At 37.9% G+C, this 10,490-nt stretch overlaps 1 protein-coding gene across 1 annotated transcript in view; it reads right to left on the reverse strand.

Moving 5' to 3' along the window:
• The window catches only part of LOC109393959 (putative polypeptide N-acetylgalactosaminyltransferase-like protein 3), a 347,307-nt gene that overhangs the window by 125,708 nt on the left and 211,109 nt on the right, over positions 1-10,490 (reverse strand). The window contains exon 2 of the mRNA XM_019663704.1: positions 9,386-9,569. Coding sequence (XP_019519249.1) covers positions 9,386-9,569 — 184 coding nt within the window. The remainder of the gene's footprint in view (positions 1-9,385; positions 9,570-10,490) is intronic.

The raw sequence follows: 10,490 nt of genomic DNA on the forward strand, positions 1-10,490 counted from the left end.
CTGTTCCCATCCCCCAATTCCCCAATAAAAATCTTTAAAAAAAAAAGTTCAGGTCATCTAACTTTGTCACGCAGCCTTTTCGGCATTTCCAAATAGTAAAGTTGGTAAATTGTCCAGTTGATACAAATTCATCATGAATAATCCCTCTGATATCAAGAAAGGTTAGCAACATCATTGCAACAAGTCTGCAAACTTCATTGTCCGACCTCGTGTATGTATGCATGCACACACACATACACAAAATTCCTCAGAGAAACTGTCCTATCTCTAAGACTCAGAATTTCTTTATCTTCTGGTGATAGCAGTGTGGAGTAGAAGGTTCCATTCCATAGATGTGGAAGGATCACAGAGCAGTGCCTGAAGAGGTAACATGGTGGGGGGAAAGGCACAGCCCTGAGGACATGCACACAGATAGGTTTGAATTGGGCTTCAGCACTTATGAGCTGTGTGACCTCTGACAGGTTGCTCAGCCTTTCCAACCCTCCTTTCCTCATTTATAAAACAGAGATGGTAACAGCTACTTCAGAGAGCGGTTAAACTTAAACGAGATCAATAAAACATGCAGCACAGTGACAAAAACATAAAAGGCAGTCTTTAAAAGGGAATTATTATCATGGTTATTGATTCAGAGATACTCCTAAGCATGAACCTATTTATTATTTCAGTCTGCAAGTATTTATTGAATAGCTACTCTCTTAGCCCACCTCTGCGAAGAGTGAGTTTAACATAGGATTCTTTAAGGCACTTTGATGCTATTTGAAATCCATCTTGTGAGCTACTGGATGTCTAACATCTGAGGAATGACTCAGGAAAAAAAAAGCCCAGTCACAGCTTCAATAATCATATGTTTCCTTTTCCCAGGGGGTGGGGGTGGGGGTGCTTGAGTTGGGTCTTGACCAATGAGTATAGATTCATTCCACTAAATTATACTACCATAACTCACTTATGCATACAGCTCACATGCAACACAGACTCAACCTAAAATGCCCACTGCACCTGCATGATTCCCAAATCTCTGTGGTCAACCCAGACATCATTCCTGACCTCCAAACTCAAACATGCAGCTGTCTGCTGCACATGGCATGAAGATGGTCCACAGACATCTCACGCTGTGTGTGTCCAAAGCAGACACTGTTGGAATATAACAGGTTAGAATTGGTGGCAAAGGAAAGTGAAGGCTTTCTGAGTAAAGCAAAATGAATTCCAAAGAAACTTGACATCTGGATTTATAAGCAGGAGGCCAAAGGAGAAGTTGAAGATAACAGTAGTAGAAACTGCATATAAATTACCTACACAGTCTGGGAGGAGGAGGCAAGCCATAAAATGCATTCAGGGACCTCAGCAGTGGCTTGAATAAACATGGACAGATTTCTGTGCTGTTAGGTAGCACTTCCCCATATTATGAGATAATTGGGCAAGCAGAAAATTAATATGCCATGATACGATACAGAATGGTATATCTTGGCAAGGAAAAGGAGTGGGGGTTTATAAAGCCTTGTCTGGCTCCTGGTGTCACCAACCGTTACCTCTTGGCTCACACACACATAGATAATGAGTAAAGCTGGACAGATTAGTCTCATGAAGTAACCTCAAGAAACTTATAGCTATGGGGAACCCTGGATAAGCAGAACCGCTATCTTCCCCCACAAAACGTGAACCTCGGCAGGAGTCTCTCTACTGGTTAATGAGATCACTTCCACTGTCTCCCAAGCTAGAAGCTTCTGATTGCACCCATTTAATCTATATCCATTTACTTCCCTCATCTGGCTGATTCTCAGAACATTTTTCTTGAACATAGTCAATCCACTCCACCTCTTCTTAGTCCTTGGTCTGTTACAGAGAAATAACTGCCCTGAAAGCCATATGATAATACAAAGCACTCACTGTATATTAGAAGTCTTTTTCTCTTCTCTCTTGGGCAGTGCCTGGCACACAACAATGTTGGGTGGATGGAGAAGAGACTTAGATTTAGCCTCCTACATCAGTCTCCATCACCTCTCACCCATCCTCCATATTTCTCCCATAGGTAGTCATTATTGCTTAAAAAGGGGGTTATAACAATAACGCCATCTTGCCTCACATCTGTCACTGGCATCCACTGAAACCAAGTCCCCGCGTAACACAGGCTGGCACATGAGGCGCTTTGCAGGGCTCCCCTTTACCCTCACCCTCTTCTTCCACAATTCACTCTGGAAACTCTATGCTCAGACAAAAGATTTTGTGCTGTTCCCTCACCCCAAAAATCCAAGATCTTTTCCAGACCTGCCCCTGCTGTTCTCTCTCTCAAATGCCCTGTGTTCTCTTTAGAGGAAAAATTCCTGCTACCGTTAAGACCAAGATCACCTCTGTGCTGCCCTCTGACTCTCCCAGGACAGCTCATCCCCTTATCTAATTTCTAAGGCCCCCGAGAGCAACCCAAAGGATAGCAAACAGTTGCCTGTCACCCTCACTCTGATATCCTAGGAAGCCAAGGTGTGCCTTGTCCTTCCCATGCTGCCAGCACAGAGCCTGGTGGATTGGAGACTTCAGTCAAAAGTCATTTTTAATAATGTTTTTAAAAGAAAAATGAAAGGAAAGGAAAAGAGAAAAGAAATATAGACCAAAGGAATAGCTTGGAGCCTCAATAATAAGCCCACAGATAAAAAGCATAAAATGTATTACATTTAGCACCTCCAAATAAGAGAAAGAAAAGTTATTTACAAAAATTTTTTTTAAAAAGCTGCTTTGAAAAAAATGGGCAAACATTTTAAACAAAAGATACATATCTTGTACCATACTCCAAAATAAACTCTAGATGGGAGGGGTGAAATCTAACAGTCATGGAAAAGGAACACAAACCAGAATGGAATATAAGTATTCTGGAGGATGATATGTTTCTCAGCTTTAAAGCAGTGAAGAAATGAAAATGGAAAGATTGACAGTTTGGGGTTCATACAAATTTAAAATACCTGTCCAGTGGAAGAAAAAAATCACAGAATTGAAGTAAAACAAAAAACTGCATTTTGGAATCCACTTGATGAAATATGACAAACAAATGGTTAACCCCACTACTACCTAAAAATTCTTTCATATTTATAACAGAAACAATTTTCTCAAGGGTAGTATAATAATAAAACAATAAGAATTAAAGCAACATGAAGTTTTGTATAAAACTGCAATGAAATTAGCCAATTTAAATCCTCTGAACTTGGGAGAGCTTTTGGGGGGCTTTGCAAGAAGGGTCTTGTCCATTGGGGGACAATTTCTTCTGGGCTTAGACTGCACAGGAAGAAGGCGGAAAGTGCCTCTCTTCAAATCCACAGGGCTCAAACATCAAGACAGCAGTTTCTATAGGCAATGTCCTTATCACTCTGTGATGACAAGGACTAATGTGCAATTAACAAAGGTTAATTTGGTAACTTCTGCTGGGGAGCCCAGAATTTACAATGGTGCCCCTGGTTACCACGTATGGCCTGTGGGCGAGCTCTCAAATTTATGTCTAATTCACCTTCAAATTCCTCCTCCATAGAGCTGCCAGAATAATCTAAAAAGGCAAATGTGGCCATGTCTTTCAATCTAGTTCTCCAACTCTTTCTTCTACCATAAGTTCGCCCTTCCTATCTTAGGTTTAATTTTTTATATAGATTTACATTTATTGCTTAAATTTTTATTTTATTAAAACAAAAGATGTATTATCTCATCCCATTTCTGTAATGTTTTTAAATAACAATGACTATGCTACTATTTCTTGATGTTTAAATTTTAGGCATTTTTGGTCTCTAAAGATGAAAATTTAATTTTCTTATACTACCCCTCATACACACATTTCACCTCCTACCTTTTCCAATATAGTTATACCATATTTTGTAGCTAAATAAATATCCATTATTTACATTTGCATGACTATATTGTTCACAGCTGAGCCACAGACTGTGTGACATTGCAATTCCTTTCCTGAGGAAATTTTGTTTTTTCTGTAACTAATAATTGCTTTGCTTTTTCACAAGCTTTTTTTCCCCTCTCTACTTCTACCACTAATAACATCCCAAACTTTATGAAACAATGGTTTATACAAAATCTTGAAAAGGCAACAAAAGAAAAAATAAACAAATGGGACTATATCAAACTAACAAGCTTCTGCACAGCAAAGGAAACCATCAATAAAATGAAAAGGCAACCTACCGAATGGGAGAAACTATTTGCAAATCATATATCTGATAAGTGGTTAATTTTCAAAATATATAAAACTCATACAACTCAATAGCAAAAAAATCCAATTTGAAAAATGAGCAGAGGGCTTGAATACACATTTTTCCAAAAAAGACATACAAATGGCAAACAGGTACATGAAAAGATGCTCAACATCACTAATCATCAGGGAAATGCAAATCAAAACCACAGTGAGATATCATCTCATACCTGTCAGAATGGCTATCATCAAAAAAGACAAGAAATAACAAGAGTCAGTGAGGATGTGGAGAAAAGGGAAGCCTTGTGCACTGTTGGTGGAAATGTAAATTGATGCAGCCACTTTGGAAAACAGTATGGAGGTGCCTCAAAATATTAAAAAAGAACTACCTTATTACCCAACAATTCTACTTCTGGGTATTTATCCAAAGAAATCCAAACTTTGGGAAAAGATATATGCATCTCTATGTTCATTGCAGCATTATTTACAATAGCCAAGATGGAAACCTTGGCTATGATTCATTGATAGATGAATAAAGAAAACATGGCATGTGTGTGTGTGTGTGTGTGCATGTATATATATATATATATATATATATATATATATATATATATATATATATATATATATATATATATATATATATATATATATATACACACAGACATATACACAATGGGATACTATTCAGCCATGAAAAATAATGAAAATTGGAACAACATGAATGGGCCTTGAACTAAACTCATAGATACAGAGAAACAAATTGGTGGTTGCCAGAAGCTTGGGGTGGGGGAAGAGAGAATGGGTGAAGAGAATCAAAAGATACAAATTTCCAGTTATCAAATAAATAAGTCATGAGGATGTAATGTACACTATGGCAATTACAGTTAATAATACTGTATTGCATATTTGACACTGGCTAAGTAGATCTTAAAGTTCCCATTACAAGAAAAATAGTTCTGTATTATGTATGGTGACAGATGTTAACTACTGTGGTGATCATTTCACAATATAAACAAATATCAAATCATTATATAACTAAAAATAATATAATGTCAATTATACCTTGCTAAAAATAATTTTAAAAATCTTCTTAATGCAGTCAAAAACACTGTGTTTTTAATCCCTTCATCCATGCTGTTCTGAAAATTTACATTTACGTTTCTTGATTTTCTTCCCCCATTCAACATGTAGGCACTGGGTGGAACCTTCTCACCTAAAAGATCATGTCCTATAGTTCTGAGAAATTTTCTTGTATCATTTGTTTGACAATTTTCTTCTGTTTTCTCTGTTCTTTTTCTGATATTTCTATTAATTGATGTTGAAGCTGCTGGACTGATTTAATTCTTTTTAAGTAAGAACACAAATAACTTGATCCCCTGGCACCCTTTAGACATATACCTCCTACAGCCCTCCATCTTGTTTTAATGTAGAATAGTTGATCTCTTGGCCTGCTACACAGCCGTCACCTACCTTGGAATGTTACCCTGGAACAGCCTTTCATCATCTTTCTGGGATCTGCTTTTAGTATTCTCTTGTTTGAATCCCCTGTTTCTTAATCCTATTATTATTATCTTTCTTACTTTACACCCTTCTTTTACTGGAGCATATCCTTGAGCAGCTTCCTGAAAATAGATGTAGGGAAGGTAAAATTGTTGAGACCCTACATAGATGTAATGTATTTACTTTGTGCTTGATCTTGACACAAACTATTCTATGGCTGACTATAGCATTCTAAGTTGAAAATAATTTTTTCAATTTATCTCCTAGTGTTTAATGTTACTACTGAAAAATCTAATATCAACTGTATATGAACCACATTTTCTCTTTGAAAGCTTTTAGAACTTTCCCTTCATCCATGCTGTTCTGAAAATTTACATTTACATTTCTTAATTTTCTTCCCCCATTCATCATGTAGGCATTGGGTGGAACCTTTTCACCTAAAAGATCATATCCTGTATTTCTGGGAAATTTTCTTGTATCATTTGTTTGATGATGTTCTTTCCTCTCTCTGTTTTCTCTGTTCTTTTTCTGATATTCCTATTAATTGATGTTGAACCAGCTGAACTGATCTAATTCTTTTTAAATATTTTCTCTCCTATTTTTAAATTTTTTTTCTGTCTTTCAGAAGAGTTCCTCAATCCTATCTTTCAACCTTTTATTGAATTACTTATTTCTATCTTATTTTTAACTTCCAAGATATATTTTTTATTCTCTGATGATTACTTTAGCATAACACTTGCCTCTTGTTTTGTGAATAAACCAAAACATTTCATGATATCTCTACGCCATTAATTTTTAAAGTTTTAAAATTTGTAGTCTCTTTTTCCTCCAAAAATGTTTTCTATTATTGCTGTTGCTAAAGCCTTTTATAATAGAGACTCTCCTGAGATATCTCGGAATTCTGGCTCTCCTTTCTTATTGTAGAGTAAGACAGCTACGTGCAGATGGATGGAGCTCTACAACAGGCATAACTTACTAATAGTTAATGAGCAGAACCCAACCATTTCAGCAGTATGCCCCCAACTATCAGATCTATTGGCCTTTTTCTTTGGCTGGTTTCTTCAGAGTGGTTTCTTGAAATGCTTGACTATTGGGGTATATAAAAGCCTTAAAGGGTAATGAGACTTGAAGTGTTCCCATTTAATATGCAGCCTTATCCTCTGTTGCGGGCCATATCTTATGAACTAAAACCAGAATTCACCTTCTCCAGAGAGTAAATCTCCCATATTCCACTAGGTAGGGAAGGACAGACTCTGGTTATGCAGAGCTGGAGAACAAATCTGGGGATACAACTATAGTCCTTCTATTCAAATCTACCTCCCAGCCATCAGAAGTACCTGGAACCTCCAATTCCTCAGTTTCTGGGGTCCTGAGGTATAACTAGGCTGCATTCTTCTGCTCTTACCACCACTTCCCACCGTATTCAGTAGGTTAGGTCTCAACTCATCCAGTTTGCTGCCAGTCACCATTCATCCATTCTCTTTCCATATTTCAAAACTTTGTAGGTGTCGCTTCCCTCTGTCATCGCCTATGTAGTTGTCCCTTACAGGTTGCCATCCTTTCTAGTCCCTTATTATCATCTTAGTAAAATTTTAGGAAAGATCAGAGAAGTAAGTTGTAGACTCAAGCCACCATGCTACATTACAGAGCACTATCAATCATGTTTTCTTCCCTGAGCACATCATGTTTTTATTTGCACCTTAACTCTGCTCTTACTGTTCCCCTGCCTGGTCTCCCCTTATCTCTCTCTCCTCTTCAATTTTCCTGCCTTTAATGGTCCTTCAAGATTAAGCTCAGGCAGGGTCAGCCGAGTGGCACGTTGGTTAAGAGCTGGGCCCCGGTTCAGAGGGCCCCGGTTCGGATCCCACATATGAAGGCCAGTGACACTGCCCTCTACAGTTAAGATGCTGAACAACAGCTCAACCTGGAGCTGGGCTGCTGTGAGTTGCGACAATGGCGTAGGCTGCAGCCCCTGCTGCAGTGGGTTGCCATGGGCTGCCGTGTGTAGCCAGCAGCCAGCGTGAGTGGCCAGCTTCCACAACTAGACTGAAGAACAAAAGGACAGCAACTTGTCTGTTCCCCTTCCCCCAATTCCCCAATAAAAATCTTAAAAAAAAAAAGATTAAGTTCAGGCATAATCTCAAGCAGGAAACTTTCCCAGATCCTCCATGCACATGCTGCATATATCTCTGGCCTGACACACATCATATAGACCACACTATGCTGAACTGATCTGTCTGCACATCTGTCTCCCTTCCTAGACAAGGAAAAAGTAGGTAAGGATGTGTCTTATTCAATGTTCTGTTGCTAATATGGGATATAACATCTGGCACATAATAGGTGCTCACTGACCCACTGCCAATAAGCTCCATGTTGGAAACATTTTCATTCTAGGAGTGAAAAAATAATGGCTCTGTTTATTTGCCAGTGTCCAAATAAGAAAGGCTAATCAGCGAGTACCAGGAAATGAAAACAGCCAGATGTTTTTGAGAGCAAAAGTCCAGAAACACAAAATAGCTTCCAACAGGGGTAATGTATGTTTTCCTAGGGATTCAAAATGAATATACGCTTATTAGGCAGGGAGAGAGATTGAACAAGTTCTTTGGCTGATGCTGATCCCGCAATTTTAAATCCATTTAAGATAATTTTCTTTATCTCAAATCTACTTTTCTCGGTAACCAGGATACTTAACTGATTTGTACAAAACCCATTTGAAAAAAAATAATCTGCTCTAAACAAGGGCACACTCTAAATGAAAAAAGAGAGACACTACAAAAGTAACAGAAAATGAAAAATCTGTATGAAAGGCCAAGGTTTTCCTCCAGCATCTTGATTCTATAACCAAACTCTTTTCTCTGTTTCACAAAAAGAAAAGAAATAATTTGTAAATCTGAGTGTACAGGACAAAGACCTTTTATAAGACAACCAAGATGTAAACAAACTATTTAAAAGATAAGAATCTTAGACAAAACAGTATAAGTAGAAACAATCATGGGGTATATGTTCTCACCTATCAGCTTGGCAAAGTATTTTTTAAATGCTAGCACCCAGTTTTGGAAAAGCCAAGTAAAATTCCAATAGGCATAGAGACTGCTATAAACTTTTTGGAGGAAAATATCACAATATGTGTCTAGAGCTTCCATAAATAGCCCTACAATGTGATCTAAGGATTATACTTTAAGAAGTGTGGATTAAGAAAATAAATATCAAATCAATACACATAAAGACTTGAGTGGGAAGATATTCATCAGTGTTATTTAAAATAATGAAAATTAAAAAAAAATTCCCAACAATGGAAGTGATGACCATAACTAATAATATCAGAAAATGTTCATGAAATAATGTTAAATGAAGAAAGAGATAAAACAATGTATCTTATGCTCAGAATCAGTAGAGAAAATAGACTTGAAGACAATATACTAAGATTTTACCAGCTGCTATCTCTAGGTAAGATTATGGTGATTTCTGGTTTTTATTTAAAACTTTTTGTATTGCAGACTTTTCTATATGGTTCTGGATTACTTCTATAAAAATTAAAATTTTTATTTAGCTAATAATTCATAATAAACAGTACTCAGCTTATTGGTGGTGGAAGAGACTGAGATAAAATCTCCCTTGCTAGTTACGAACCACATGAGAAAATGTTACAGACTCGAGCCTACACCCATTCACATGATCAAGCAAATGCCTCTGAATGACCGACTCAGAACTTACTTGGTGGGACGGTAATCCGGAATGGAACGATCCAGTGAGATTTTTTCACTGAGGTAGGAATTGTAGCCATACTTCTCGTGGGGTCCCTTGGCTTTCTCTTCTTCAGCGGGGGAAAGGGTAGCAGGAAGGCCCCCTTTGCCCCGCCCACCATAACCTTCAATGAGCCCAAGGGATTTGGATAAGCCTAGAAAAAGGAGGGGAAAAAGAAATTATTTGCAAATGGCCATATCAGGATATGTAATTTAAGCTCAGAACCAGCTTCAAGGGAAATTGTAACATTCCTGTCACAGGAAAAGTCATGTCCTCAATTTATCAATCTTGGGAAGATGCCCTAAACACATTTGTATTGAGAGGAAGGGCAAGGCAACTATGAGTTACGGGATTAGGTGCTGTTACCAATAAGGAGACTCTCCTTTTGGGAACTGGGTTCAACGGGGTCTATAAAAGACAGAGTGTCTGAACTGGGAGAAATGGGGACCAAGAAGGACAGGGGAAATGGGGGAAACTGTGACTGTTGTTCATGCCTGTTTTCCTCTCTCCATGGGGCAATTACAACAAAGTTAGATAAGCCAGGAGCTACCAGTAGGACAGTAAACTACCAAACTGCAGGTGTTTTTACTTCATTTAAACAGAGAACGATGTACAGATTGATTTTATCGTGAGCTTGAAGTGTATAACAGCCCGACACAGTTCTACACCTAACGGTTTTATTTAAATTTCATCTAAATGGCAAAGGAACTACAAAATGTTTGAGAATAAATCACAGAGAAAACTCCCATAAGGGTGATAACTGTGCCAAGTAGAGTAGGAAGCTTCTGCAATAAGCCTCACTGAGCAACTGCACATTCCCAGGGTGGTGGCAGCTTTATAACTATTGTTCCATTATACAATACACAGCTTGATGGGCAATTTTTAAATCCTAGAGTTATGGGAGGTTTTACTACTCAGCTAGAAAACTTTTGTTGTTAAGGGTTCTCATTCCCTTTCACCATTTCAAATACTCAAGCTACTCAGTATACACTCAGGTACACACACACACACACACACACACACACACACACACACCCACAGTGGGAGGTTTTACTACTCAGCTAGAAAACTTTTG

Source organism: Hipposideros armiger, unplaced genomic scaffold (assembly GCF_001890085.2).
Source record: "Hipposideros armiger isolate ML-2016 unplaced genomic scaffold, ASM189008v1 scaffold_400, whole genome shotgun sequence".
Taxonomy (NCBI): Eukaryota; Metazoa; Chordata; class Mammalia; order Chiroptera; family Hipposideridae; genus Hipposideros; species Hipposideros armiger.